The 13,783-nt window shown below is 42.5% G+C and overlaps 2 protein-coding genes across 4 annotated transcripts in view; one reads left to right on the top strand and one right to left on the bottom strand.

Moving 5' to 3' along the window:
* Positions 1–199: 199 nt before the first annotated feature.
* LOC137866840 (bile salt-activated lipase-like) lies at positions 200–6,277 on the bottom strand. Its single transcript, XM_068703015.1, has 12 exons — positions 5,906–6,277; positions 5,468–5,615; positions 4,840–4,959; positions 4,347–4,544; positions 3,788–3,918; positions 3,202–3,309; positions 2,790–2,913; positions 2,518–2,704; positions 1,969–2,172; positions 1,508–1,705; positions 1,057–1,164; positions 200–411 (listed from the first exon to the last, which is right to left on the bottom strand). The coding sequence occupies exons 1-12, from the start codon at positions 5,963–5,965 to the stop codon at positions 282–284; spliced, it is 1,716 nt and encodes a 571-aa protein (XP_068559116.1). The 5' UTR covers positions 5,966–6,277; the 3' UTR covers positions 200–281.
* A 2,784-nt stretch (positions 6,278–9,061) lies between these two features.
* The window catches only part of tsc1a (TSC complex subunit 1a), a 35,123-nt gene continuing 30,401 nt past the window's right edge, over positions 9,062–13,783 (top strand). For all 3 annotated transcript variants that reach the window (XM_068703442.1, XM_068703443.1, XM_068703444.1), the window contains exons 1-4: positions 9,062–9,111; positions 9,987–10,104; positions 11,166–11,269; positions 11,356–11,508. In XM_068703442.1, the coding sequence (XP_068559543.1) occupies positions 9,993–10,104; positions 11,166–11,269; positions 11,356–11,508 (369 nt within the window). In that variant the 5' untranslated portion in view covers positions 9,062–9,111; positions 9,987–9,992. The remainder of the gene's footprint in view (positions 9,112–9,986; positions 10,105–11,165; positions 11,270–11,355; positions 11,509–13,783) is intronic.

The following is a 13,783-nucleotide window of genomic DNA, read 5'->3' on the forward strand; positions in this document are numbered from 1 at the left end:
TACTGTACTCTACTGTCTCTACTATGGTCTATTGTTATTTTATTGTGATTCTACTATACTGTAGCCAACTGTGATTCTACTGTAGTCTACTGAACTCTACTATCATCCTACTGTACTCTACTGTATTTTAATGTGACTACAGCCACTGATCGATCGATCGATTGATAAATCAGATAATAATCAAATAAAAGACCCAGAGTTCAGAGCTCAGCTTCATTTATTAAAATAAGAGAAGAAGAAAACAGCTGTGTTTGTTTTCTTCCTATTGATGCTTATGGTAACTAGTCTGTTAAAACTCCCAGTGAGGAAGAGGAGTGAACTTCTTCTTCTTCTTCTTCTCCTCTCCTGACTGACGGCAGGCTGCTGTAGGTGTTGGTCCAGTAGGAAACATATTCTGATCTCAGGTCGTAGCTGAAGAACGAAACAGACAAAATGTTTTCAACACGTAAACTCAAACAGTAAAACGGTCATCTACAAATACAGTAGAATAGAATAAAAAAGACGACTAGTCAGCCGTTAGAGTAGAACAGAGTCACATTGAAATACAGTAGAGTACAGTAAAATCATTGTAGAGTACAGTAGACGAAAGTAGAATCATAGTGACCACAGTTGAGTATAGTAGAATCCAAGTAGAAACATTGTAGAGTTACAATATATTACAGTAGAGTACAGTTGAATCACAGTTGGCTACAGCAGAATAGAATCATAGTGACGACAGCAGAGTACAGTAGACTCACATTAGAATACAGTGGAGAACAGTAGAGTACCATTGATCCACAGTAGGCTACAGTTGAGTCACAGTAGAGTACAGTAGAATCCCAGTAGAAACAGTGTAGAGGTACAATAGACTACAGTAGAGTACAGTTGAACCACAGCAGACTACAGTAGAATACAGTAAAATCACAGAGTTACAATACACTACATTAGAGTACAGTAGAGTACAATATAGTTACAATAGACTACAGTAGAGTACAGTTGAACCACAGCAGACTACAGTAGAATACAGTAGAATCACAGTAGAGTTACAATAGACTACATTAGAGTACAGTGTTGTACCTGATGGAGGACTTGGTGATCTTGTGGTTGATGGTCAGGTAGGGTTGGTGGTGTTTGGTGAAGGCGGGCCAGGGAACTGGGACTCTACTCTCTCCTGTACTGGGATCACTGGACAGGAGGACAGTGAGAGATTACACCAGTTTAAGAAAGTTCAGACCAGTTTACATCATTTCAGACCTGTGTTAACCAGTTCAGACCAGTCCATTGAAGTAGTCTGAATTTGTTGGAAGTACATGGTTATCTACTTCCAACAATCTCAGACCACTTCAAACCAGTTCAGAGACCATTTCAGACATGTTTTTATAACCATACTGACCAGTGGTCTAGTTTTGATCAGTATAGACCAGTAGAAACCAGTATTTCTTGTCTGGCCTGTGAGAAACCACAGTCAGAGGCAGACCTGGTCATGGTGTGTTGACATGTGAGTTTGTAGTGCATGCTGGGATTTTACCCGGTCCTTGCGAAGTTGGTCCAGTAAGCGATCATGTACCCGGACAGGTCCCGGTGTCGGGGGAAGTAGACCAGTGGGGTGGCGAAGGGTTTACCAAACAGGTACTGCAGGTCCTCGGCATGCTCCGCCTCCACCCAGCGAGGGAATCCTGGGATACGAGTCTTCATGTTGAACAGGTAGGAGTAGGTACGGGCTCCCCTGAGGGACAAACAGAACGGACACTTCTGGCCATCTTTAAACACCAAACTCAAGAACTGAAACCAGCAGCTGCAACAAGACCAGATATTTCCGTAGATGCTAATGTTAACAGTTTAGGAGCTACGACCTCAGAGGACCTCAGAGAGCTGATGAACCTGATCTGAGGACCTCAGAGACCTGATGAACCTGATCAGAGGACTTCAGAGACCTGATGAACCTGATCAGAGGACCTCAGAGACCTCATGAACCTGATCAGAGCTCACCTGGCGTTGTTGGCGTGGAGCTGGAGGGCGATCTGCGTGGGAACCAGGAACAGGAAGTCAGTCTCGATGTCGGCCACCGCCTTCTTCACCACCGCCGGCTCCGGCGCCGACCCCCAGTGAGACGAGTAAGCGCTGAAGGCTGAGCCGACGGCGGCGGTCCCCTTCTCTTTAGTCAGACCGGCCAGCAAACCCCTCACGTCCTCTCTGAGGACGAACAGGACCCGGTTACACGACCGCAACAGGCTCTGTCTCCGTTTAGTCTCTTTAACATCACGACTTAATTAAGTCGATGTCTTAAGAGAACAAACTACAAACTGAGTCTGAGTGATGTACCACAGACTATTCTGTTATTATTTGTGAATTATCCCTGTAAACTGAATGTTATGTTCTTTTGTTTAATAAAAGAAAACTGAGCCTGATTATAATGTAGAGTTTAGATGGAATTAATAAATGTAAATACTGTGAAGACGACTTGACTCCAGGAAGTGACTAAGAATATTCTCTTCTTTACTACATTTCATAAAGATGTATGTATTCTTCTTTACTCACACGGTGGTGTTGCCATTTTTCTTGTTGATAGAAGGAACGTCGACTCCGGCGAACATGTGTCCGTCCATGCTGTTCACTCCGGCCATGTAGTCAAACTGAGCCGCGTTGTGAAACAGACGGCTGGGTTCATCGGGGATGAAATCCCCGTCGATCACCGGAGACAGTTCAAGGAGGTCCATGACCACACCTGCAGGAGGACAGAGGGACGGACATGGACTAAGTCTTGTTTCAGTTCATACAGATGTGGTTTTGTCTCTTCCAGATGTTCTCACCTTTTCCCAGAATCAGCAGCACGTCTATTTTTCCAGCCATAGTGAGACCGACCGGGTCGCTCATCTTCAGACACGCCAACATCTCGTCTTCGTCGCTTCTCCAGCAGCCGACTTTACGAGCGATCTGCAGAAAGTAAGAGCGACATTTTAACAATGAGAAAGAATCCGTTTGATCCACATTCATGAGATCTACAGACGGTGGTGGTGTTCATGAGATCTACAGACGGCGGTGGTGTTCATGAGATCTACAGACGACGGTGGTGTTCATGAGATCTACAGACGACGGTGGTGTTCATGAGATCTACAGACGGTGGTGGTGTTCATGAGATCTACAGACGGCGGTGGTGTTCATGAGATCTACACACGGTGGTGGTGTTCATGAGATCTACACACGGTGGTGGTGTTCATGGACCTTCTTGGTGAGAGACATGGGGTTCTTCTGCAGAGCCCAGGGACTCAGAGCTACGCCACACTGAGAGATTACTCTACGGAATAAACCTTTACTGTAGGGGGACAGCATCTGAGGGGAGACAGACAGGGAGAGAGACAAGGAGAGAAACAGGGAGAGAGACAGGGTGAGACAGACAGACAGGGAGAGAGAGACAGGTAGAGAGACAAGGAGAGAGACAGGGAGAGACAGGGAGAGAGAGACAGACAGACAGACAGACAGACAGGGAGAGAGAGAGAGAAGGAGAGAGACAGACATGGAGACAGAGAGACAGACAGGGTGAGAGAGACAGGTGTTAGACAAAGATCAGGTCACATATTGATTCAGCCTCAGATATATATAACAGTGTTCTAATGGAGGAACTTCTGACCTGTTTTTATTCCAAATCATTCCTTCAGTCATCAACATCATCTCATCATTGTGCATTTATCTTGTAGACAAAGATTTTATTTTGAAAATGATGAATGATTTTATTTTGAAAACCTGACTTTAAAGAATTTGACTCGACAACAAAAGGTGTCCTGAAGATCAGCTGTGTTTGACCTCTGACCTGGAAGCTGGCGCTGACGGCTCCGGCTGATTGGCCGAAGACGGTGATGTTGTCGGGGTTTCCTCCGAACGCAGCGATGTTCCTCCGGACCCACAACATCCCAGCGTGCTGGTCCCACAGACCGTAGTTCCCTATGGGGAGAGAGGACCACCTGAAACCTCAGACCAGGACCAGAACCACAGTTCACACCAGGACCAGACACACAGCTCAGACCAGGACCAGAACTAGGCTGACCCATGACCCATGTGATTCTTTGTACTGGTGTTATTATTATTATTATGATCTTCACTGTGTTGGACCTTCGTCTTCATCCCCTGAGACCTTGTTTCATGTCACACCAGCTGGACTAACACTGTTATCTGCACCGATAAGACCTCAAACACACTGCCGCTCTGACCACAGGTGCATGCTGGGAAAAGCACCAGCAGGCAGCAAAACACGGATCCCAGCGTGACCCAGAATCCTTCACTTCCCTCTGAGCGTCTAACCGGTGGAGCTTTGGCTCAGACCTTTAACCAAGTCAATCGATAGCAGATCAATAACAGCCGATTGGTCAGACCTGGCAGGCGGGCGTCTCCGGTGCTGAGGAACCCCATCGTGCCGACTCGGTAGTTCACCGTGACGACGATGATGTCGCCGCGGTCGGCCAGCTCTTTGCCGTCGTACAGCGAGTCCCCGAGGATCGCCACGTCGTTGGAGGCCCCCAACAGGAAGGCCCCCCCGAACAGGTAGACCATCACCGGGAGGTTAGTCGACACTGACGGAGACGAAGAGGTCGTTATCTTCATCGTCATCAAAACTCATCATCACTGACAGGAAGTCCTCACTTTAACAGGAAGTGTTAAATAAACATTCATTATGAGGTACTTCTACTATATTTTATTTTTTACTGTACTACATCTAAGCCAGGTTAAGGTCAGAACCAGGTTTTAGTTGGAGTTGGGGTCAGACCTGTAGGTGTGATGGTTAAGTTTTGAGTGAGGGGCCCCAGAATGCATAATATATATGAGGGTCCTCACAAAGGTGTGTGTGTGTGTGTGTGTGTTACCTACATTTCCGTCCCTGTGGAACAAAGATGTTCAGGTAAAGACAGTCATCACTGCCCTGGGTTTTTGTCTGCAGCAGCGTCACCTGCAGGCAGCGATCTCGATACTTATCAGCCTTCAGGATTCCTGAAACAACATACATCTAATGCTATGAATTATGCTAAGCTAACCATGTCTTTTTTTTTACATTACATTACAGTCATTTTATCAGATGCTTTTATCCAAAGCGACTTACAATTCAGTATCTATCTACACACTGTATACGCAGCTACGGGAGACATTTCTTTGGGGTTAAGTGTCTTACTCAAGGACACATTGACATGAGACTAGCAGGAGCCGGGGATCGAACCACCGACCCTCTGATTGAAAGGCGGCCCTGCTCTCCACTTAGCCACGCTCTTCCATTTTATTGACACAATTATTTTTTAATAAATCACTTCTTGTTCGTGGGTTCAGAAATCATAAAATGTCTCCAGTTTAACTCAGCTGAGTGTGAAGCTCTATGATTGGACGAAGTCAGCTTCGCCCATTCAGTCACATGACACGAGGTCCAAACAAACCGTTTAACGTCTCATTACATCACACGCTGTGACATCACTGCAGACCATCGGTGACACGTTAACGAGTGACCTACCGCTCCATCCGGGGTGAGGTTTAGGTTTCTCCCACTTTCCGGGGACGTCAGCGAAGGGGACGCCTTTAAAGACGTCCACGGTCCTGAACAGACCCATCCTGTGACTCCGCCCCTCCACCTTCCCCCCCTCAGTCTGCACCACCCCCAGCTACACACACACACACACACACACACACACACACACACACACACACACATATAACATACAATATATAACATTTATACATAATATTGAACACATTTATTTATGTATTATATATATAATATATATATTATATATAATAATATATATAATAATATATATATTATAATATATTATATAATATATATATATTATAGTATATTTATATAATATATAAATATATTATATATAATATATATACTATTATATTTATTCTACACAGTGAAGGTATAAATATGTGATAAAGTAACACTCACCTTTGCAGCTGAGGCTGAGTTCAGACAGACACCGAACAGAAGCACCAATAACATCATCATCTGTCTGTCTCTCTCTCTCTATCTGTCTCTCTGTCTGTCTGTCTCTCTCTATCTATCTGTCTCTCTGTCTGTCTGTCTCTCTGTCTCTCTCTCTGTCTGTCTGTCTGCCTCTCTCTCTGTCTCTCTCTGTCTCTCTCTCTGTCTGTCTGTCTGCCTCTCTGTCTGTCTGTCTCTCTCTCTCTCTCTCTCTCTCTGTCTCTCTTTGTCTGTCTGTCTCTCTGTCTCTCTCTCTCTGTCTGTCTGTCTCTCTGTCTCTCTCTCTCTGTCTGTCTGTCTCTCTGTCTCTCTCTCTCTCTGTCTGTCTCTCTGTGTCTCTCTGACCCTCTGCTGGTATTTATACTCTGTTCACTGATGAAACTTCTTATCTGTAACAGCTTTGCTGAAGATAAACTCAGATTTAAAGGAACAGTAGCACCAGGAGACAACCTCCGGTTCTTTAAGTGAAGTCAGAGCTTCATGTGTTAAAGCTGCATTCTCTCTAGTGTCCACCAGGGGGCGACTCCTCTGGTTGTATAGAAGTCTAGTCTAAAATGACACTACTTCTCTCTTGATTTATTCCCTCAGTAAACATTGTAAACATGAGTTTATGGTCTAAGACTTCAGTGGCCTATAGTAGACTTTAGTGGACCGTAGTGGTCTGTAGTGTACTGTAGTGGTCTGTAGTAGAATGTAGTGGTCTGTAGTGTACTGTAGTGGTCTGTAGTAGACTTTAATGGTCTGTAGTGTTCTGAAGATGTCTGTAGTGGTCTGCAGTATACTTTAGTGGTCTGTAGTAGCCTGTAGATGTCTGTAGTGGTCTTCAGTAGACTTTAGTAGACTGTGGTGGACTGTAATAATAATATTTAATTTAATGGTCTGTAGTAGAATTTAGTGGTCTGCAGTAGTCTGTGTTGGTCTGTGGTGGGCTGTAGTGGGCTGTAGTAGAATTTAGTAGTCTGTAGTGGGCGGTAGTATTCTGTAGTGGTCTGTAGTGGTCTGTAGTAGTCTGTAGTGGTCTGTAGTGATCTGTTGTTGGCTGTAGTGGTCTGTAGTGATCTGTAGTGGTCTGTAGTAGTCTGTAGTGGACTGTAGTGGTCTGTAGTGGACTGTAGTGGAGTGTAGTGGACAGTAGTGGACTGTAGTGGATTGTAGTGGTCTGTTGTAGTCTGTAGTGGGCTGTAGTAGTCTGTAGTGGTCTGTAGTGATCTGTTGTTGGCTGTAGTGGTCTGTAGTGATCTGTAGTGGACTGTAGTGGAGTGTAGTGGACAGTAGTGGACTGTAGTGGACTGTAGTGGTCTGTTGGCTGTAGTGATCTGTAGTGGTCTGTAGTGGACTGTAGTGGACTGTAGTGGACTGTAGTGGTCTGTTGGCTGTAGTGATCTGTAGTGGTCTGTAGTGGACAGTAGTGGACTGTAGTGGACTCTCTAAGTGACGAATAATCTGACCTCAACCTTAAAGTTGAGTTTTTATCATAAGCCTGAGAAGAAACACAGCTGCTGAAGCACACACACACACACACACACACACACACACACACACACACACACACACACATACACAGATATACACACACAGATATACACACACACACACACACACACACACACACACACACACACACACAGATACACACACACACACACACACACACATATACACAGATATACACACACAGATATACACACACACACACACACACACACACACACACACACACACACACACACAGATACACACACAGATACACACACACACACACACACACACACACACACACAGTGTTTCCATCAGTTCAGATGTTATTGACTCTGAACTGTCAATAACATCATTTAATGACAAAAAGTTGGTCTGAGAGAAACAAACAGAACAAACTCGATAATAAAACAAAGTTACTGAAGTTTGTTTTGAAGTTTGTGATACTTCAAAACAAAACTCTGAAAAGATAACACAATAGAACACAGTAGAACACAGTAGAACACAATAGAACACAGTAGAACACAGTAGAACACAATAGAACACAGTAGAACACAATATAACACAATATAACACAGTAGAACACAATATAACACAGTAGAACACAATATAACACAGTAGAACACAATAGAACACAGTAGAACACAATAGAACACAATAGAACACAGTAGCACACAATAGAACACAATAGAACACAGTAGAACACAATAGAACACAGTAGAACACAGTAGAACACAATAGAACACAGTAGAACACAGTAGAACACAATAGAACTCAGTAGAACACAATAGAACACAGTAGAACACAGTACAGAAAGATTCATAATATTTAAAGTGAAATAGTACATTGACTCAAGTACTGTACTTCAGTAGTACTTGTACTTTACCTGAGTACTTTCTACCTGATTGTACTTTTCACTGTTCTACTTCTCACAGGTAAATACACTGCCTGGCCAAAATAAAAGGTCACTCTCTAATATTTCGTTGGACCGCCTCTAGCTTTGATTACGGGACACATTCGCTGTGGCGTTGTTTCGATCAGCTTCTGCAATGTCACAACATTTATTTCCATCCAGTGTTGCATTAATTTCTCACCAAGAACTTGTATTGATGACGGTAGAGTCTGACCGCTGAAAGCCTTCTCCAGCACATCCCAGAGACTCTCAGTGGGGTGAAGGTCTGGACTCTGGAGGCCAACCCATGTGTGAACATGATGTCTGATGCTCCCTGAACCACTCTTTCACTATTTGAGCCCCATGAATCCTGGCATTGTCATCTTGGAATATGCTCGTGCCATCAGGAAGAAGAAACCCATTGATGGAATAACCTGGTCATTCAGTTTATTCAGGTAGTCAGCTGACCTCATTCTTTGAGCACAGACTGTTGCTGAACCTAGACCTGACCAACTGCAGCAACCCCATATCATAGCACCGCCCCCACAGGCTTGTTCAGTAGGCACTAGGCATGATGATCCAGGTGGAGACTTTGTTTTTGGTCAGGCAGTGTATATTAGCTCCATTAATTCTTTGCTCTTTATCAAAGTCGATAACGAAACGATTTGTCGGTTGAAACTAGTTTGTCCCATCTTCTCCTCCGGCCCTGAACGCCTCGTGACGTCTCCTGACAGCTGCCGGGTGGGCGGGGCTTCGTGTTGCTCAACATGGCCGCGCGCTGCTCGGATCAACAGGTCTGAAGGTAACCGACGGAAACTTCACTTTATCACACTTTATCACACTTTATCACACTTAGCTCCGTTAGCTAACATGCTGACCTCCAGAACACACAGCGGACTGACAGCCTAGCTGCTAACATGTTAGCTTAGCATCCTGCTGTTAGCTGTGAACCAATGCAAAGTCTGAGATGTTTATCACTAATGCTAACTGTTAGCTTAGCTTCGATAAGAACTCTTCAACTAACTTCAGATGTGTGACGTCACGTTATTCCATAACCGTGACATCACAGAGAGAGATGACGTAACACAGAGTACTTCTACTACTACTACATGTACTTTTACAGAAGAAGTAGTCAGATGTTTTACAGCGGTAGAAGTACTACTACCACAGTGTACAAAAACTCTTTTACAGTAAAAGTACTGCATTCAAAAACTTTACTCAACTTAAAGTACAAAAGTATTACTATTTAAATATACTTAAAGTAGCTTAAGTAAAAGTATTTATTCTGCAGAATGATACATATTGTATTACTACTACATATAATACTTTATTAGTCGATTGTGTTTTTGTATTGATAAGATAAACGTAGTACAACAGTTACCTCTGAAATGTAGTACAAGTAGAAGTATAAAGTAGCAGGAAATGGAAATACACAAGTAAAATACAAGAACCATAGAATTATACTTAAGTGCAGTATTTTATGTACTTGTTGCATTCCACCACTGCTTAAGTAACAGAGTATAAATAATCTATTACAAGTACAGTACTGCGTTTAAACTGTCTTCAGTACATCCCATAATACACCTGTTCCCAGGTGTGTGCTCACCTGTATCAGATGATTGAAGGTGGTTCTCAGCTTGAGGTAGAGACGTGTAGTGTCTCTGTGTCTGTCTCCAGGTGTCCATGATGTCCAGTCTGCAGGTGAGTATCACTGAGCTCCTGCTCTCATTGGACAGTCCAGAGCTGCAGGAGGCGGAGCAAGTCAGAGCAGCTGTCAATCAGCAGCTGAGCACAGGTGGGTCTCCCTGTGTCTGTCCGCCTCTCTACCCGTCTCTACCTGTCTCTACTCGTCTCTACCTGTCTCCTACCTGTCTCTACCCGTCTCTACCTGTCTCCTACCTGTCTCTACCCGTCTCTACCCGTCTCTACCTGTCTCCTACCTGTCTCTACCCATCTCTACCTGTCTCCTACCTATGTCTACCCATCTCTACCTGTCTCCTACCTATGTCTACCCATCTCTACCTGTCTCCTACCTGTCTCTACCCGTCTCTACCTGTCTCCTACCTGTCTCTACCCGTCTCTACCTGTCTCCTACCTGTGTCTACCCATCTCTACCTGTCTCCTACCTGTCTCTACCCATCTCTACCTGTCTCTACCTGTCTGCTACCTGTGTCTACCTGTGTCTTCTTTTCTCTACCTGTCTTTACCTGTCTCCTACCTGTGTCTTATTGTCTCTACCTGTCTCTATCTGTCTTTACCTGTCTTTACCTGTCTCCTACCTGTGTCTTCTTGTCTTTACCTGTCTCCTACCTGTGTCTACCTGTGTCTTCTTGTCTCTACTTGTCTCTACCCATCTCTACCTGTCTCCTACCTGTGTCTACCTGTGTCTTCTTGTCCTTACCTGTCTTTACCTGTCTCTACCTGTCTTAACCTGTCTCTACCCATCTCTACCTGTCTCCTACCCATGTCTACCTGTGTCTTCCTGTCTCCTACCTGTGTCTACCTGTGTCTTCTTTTCTCTACCTGTCTTTACCTGTCTCCTACCTGTGTCTTCTTGTCTCTACCTGTCTCCTACCTGTGTCTTCTTGTCTCTACCTGTCTCCTACCTGTGTCAATCCATCTTTTTGTATGCAAATATTTGAATACAAATAAGTATTTGTAAGAAATATTTGTATTTGTCCATATGTCCTCAGTAGTATTTGTTGTCTCTGTATGACACCATTATATATTGTACATTTACACATTTGATGTTCTTCTTCGCTCCAAGATTGAAACAATGATGGCGCTACGTCCACATTGCAATGCATTGTGGGTATCTAAACAGAGCGCAGTGTGACTTGTAGTGTGTCCTCCCAGACAGAGGAGGTGCTGTCCTGTCCTCTCTGGTGGACTATTACCTGGACTCGTCCTCCTCCCAGGTGGTGCTCCTCCTGTCCTCCATCAGAGAGCCTCATCACAAGGTCTGCTGACTCTGGTTGCTGTATATATTCATGATATATTGATCTGTGTTGTTCATGGTCATAAAGACGTTGTACCGGTCCGTCAGACGCTGCTGGAGAAGCTGAACGAGTCTCTGAACAGACCGGGATCCAGACTGGCCGGTCTGACTCTGCTGGGTCACCTGATCCGTAAACAGCCTCCGTGGGTTCATCACATCAGCCGCTCGGCTCTGCTGCTGTCACTGCTGCGCTGCCTCAAGGTACGAGTACTACTGATAGTGATCCTACTAGTACTAGTACGCAAACTAATACTAGCACTAGTACGCAAACTAATACTAGTACTAGTACGCAAACTAATACTAGTACTATTACTCAAACTAATACTAATACTAGTACGCAAACTAATACTAGCACTAGTACGCAAACTAATACTAGCACTAGTACGCAAACTAATACTAGTACTAGTACGCAAACTAATACTAGCACTATTACTCAAACTAATACTAATACTAGTACGCAAACTAATACTAGTACTAGTATGCAAACTAATACTAGTACTAGTACGCAAACTAATACTAGCACTAGTACGCAAACTAATACTAGTACTAGTACGCAAACTAATACTAGTACTAGTACGCAAACTAATACTAATACTAGTACGCAAACTAATACTAGCACTAGTACGCAAACTAATACTAGTACGCAAACTAATACTAGTACTAGTACGCAAACTAATACTAGCACTATTACTCAAACTAATACTAGTACGCAAACTAATAGTAGTACTAGTACGCAAACTAATACTAGCACTATTACTCAAACTAATACTAATACTAGTACGCAAACTAATACTAGTACTAGTATGCAAACTAATACTAGTACTAGTACGCAAACTAATACTAGCACTAGTACGCAAACTAATACTAGCACTAGTACGCAAACTAATACTAGCACTAGTACGCAAACTAATACTAGCACTAGTACGCAAACTAATACTAGTACTAGTACGCAAACTAATACTAGTACTAGTACGCAAACTAATACTAATACTAGTACGCAAACTAATACTAGCACTAGTACGCAAACTAATACTAGTACGCAAACTAATACTAGTACTAGTACGCAAACTAATACTAGCACTATTACTCAAACTAATACTAATACTAGTACACAAACTAATACTAGTACTAGTACGCAAACTAATACTAGCACTATTACTCAAACTAATACTAATACTAGTATGCAAACTAATACTAGTACTAGTACGCAAACTAATACTAGCACTAGTACGCAAACTAATACTAGCACTAGTACGCAAACTAATACTAGTACTAGTACGCAAACTAATACTAGTACTAGTACGCAAACTAATACTAATACTAGTACGCAAACTAATACTAGCACTAGTACGCAAACTAATACTAGTACGCAAACTAATACTAGTACTAGTACGCAAACTAATACTAGCACTATTACTCAAACTAATACTAATACTAGTACTCAAACTAATACTAGTACTAGTACGCAAACTAATACTAATACTAGTACTCAAACTAATACTAGTACTAGTACGCAAACTAATACTAGCACTATTACTCAAACTAATACTAATACTAGTACGCAAACTAATACTAGCACTAGTACGCAAACTAATACTAGTACGCAAACTAATACTAGTACTAGTACGCAAACTAATACTAGCACTATTACTCAAACTAATACTAATACTAGTACTCAAACTAATACTAGTACTAGTACGCAAACTAATACTAATACTAGTACTCAAACTAATACTAGTACTAGTACGCAAACTAATACTAGCACTATTACTCAAACTAATACTAATACTAGTACGCAAACTAATACTAGTACTAGTATGCAAACTAATACTAGTACTAGTACGCAAACTAATACTAGCACTAGTACGCAAACTAATACTAATACTAGTACGCAAACTAATACTAGCACTAGTACGCAAACTAATACTAGTACTAGTACGCAAACTAATACTAGCACTAGTACGCAAACTAATACTAGCACTAGTACGCAAACTAATACTAGCACTAGTATGCAAACTAATACTAGCACTATTACTCAAACTAATACTAATACTAGTACTCAAACTAATACTAGCACTAGTACTCAAACTAATACTAGCACTAGTACTCAAACTAATACTAATACTAGTACTCAAACTAATACTAGCACTAGTACTCAAACTAATACTAGTACTACTACTCAAACTAATACTAGCACTAGTACTCAAACTAATACTAATACTAGTACTCAAGCTAATACTAGCACTAGTACTCAAACTAATACTAGCACGAGTACTCAAACTAATACTAGCACTAGTACTCAAACTAATACTAGTACTCAAACTAATACTAGCACTAGTACTCAAACTAATACTAGCACTAGTACTCAAACTAATACTAGCACTAGTACTCAAACTAATACTAATACTAGTACTCAAACTAATACTAGCACTAGTACTCAAACTAATACTACCACTAGTACTCAAACTAATACTAC

This window comes from Cebidichthys violaceus, unplaced genomic scaffold (genome assembly GCF_023349555.1).
Source record: "Cebidichthys violaceus isolate CVI_PGR_0920_01 unplaced genomic scaffold, fCebVio1.0.p SCAF_9, whole genome shotgun sequence".
Lineage (NCBI taxonomy): Eukaryota > Metazoa > Chordata > Actinopteri > Perciformes > Stichaeidae > Cebidichthys > Cebidichthys violaceus.

What these genes read in the sequence shown, in the direction of transcription:
- LOC137866840 (XM_068703015.1), bottom strand. Translation starts at nt 5,965, where the DNA reads ATGATGATGTTATTGGTGCTTCTGTTCGGTGTCTGTCTGAACTCAGCC. An exon ending in ACCTCACCCCGGATGGAGCG is followed by an intron (nt 4,960 to 5,467) that starts GTAGGTCACTCG and finishes ATGTTGTTTCAG; the next exon opens with GAATCCTGAAGGCTGATAAG. An exon ending in AAAAATGGCAACACCACCGT is followed by an intron (nt 2,173 to 2,517) that starts GTGAGTAAAGAA and finishes GTTCGTCCTCAG; the next exon opens with AGAGGACGTGAGGGGTTTGC.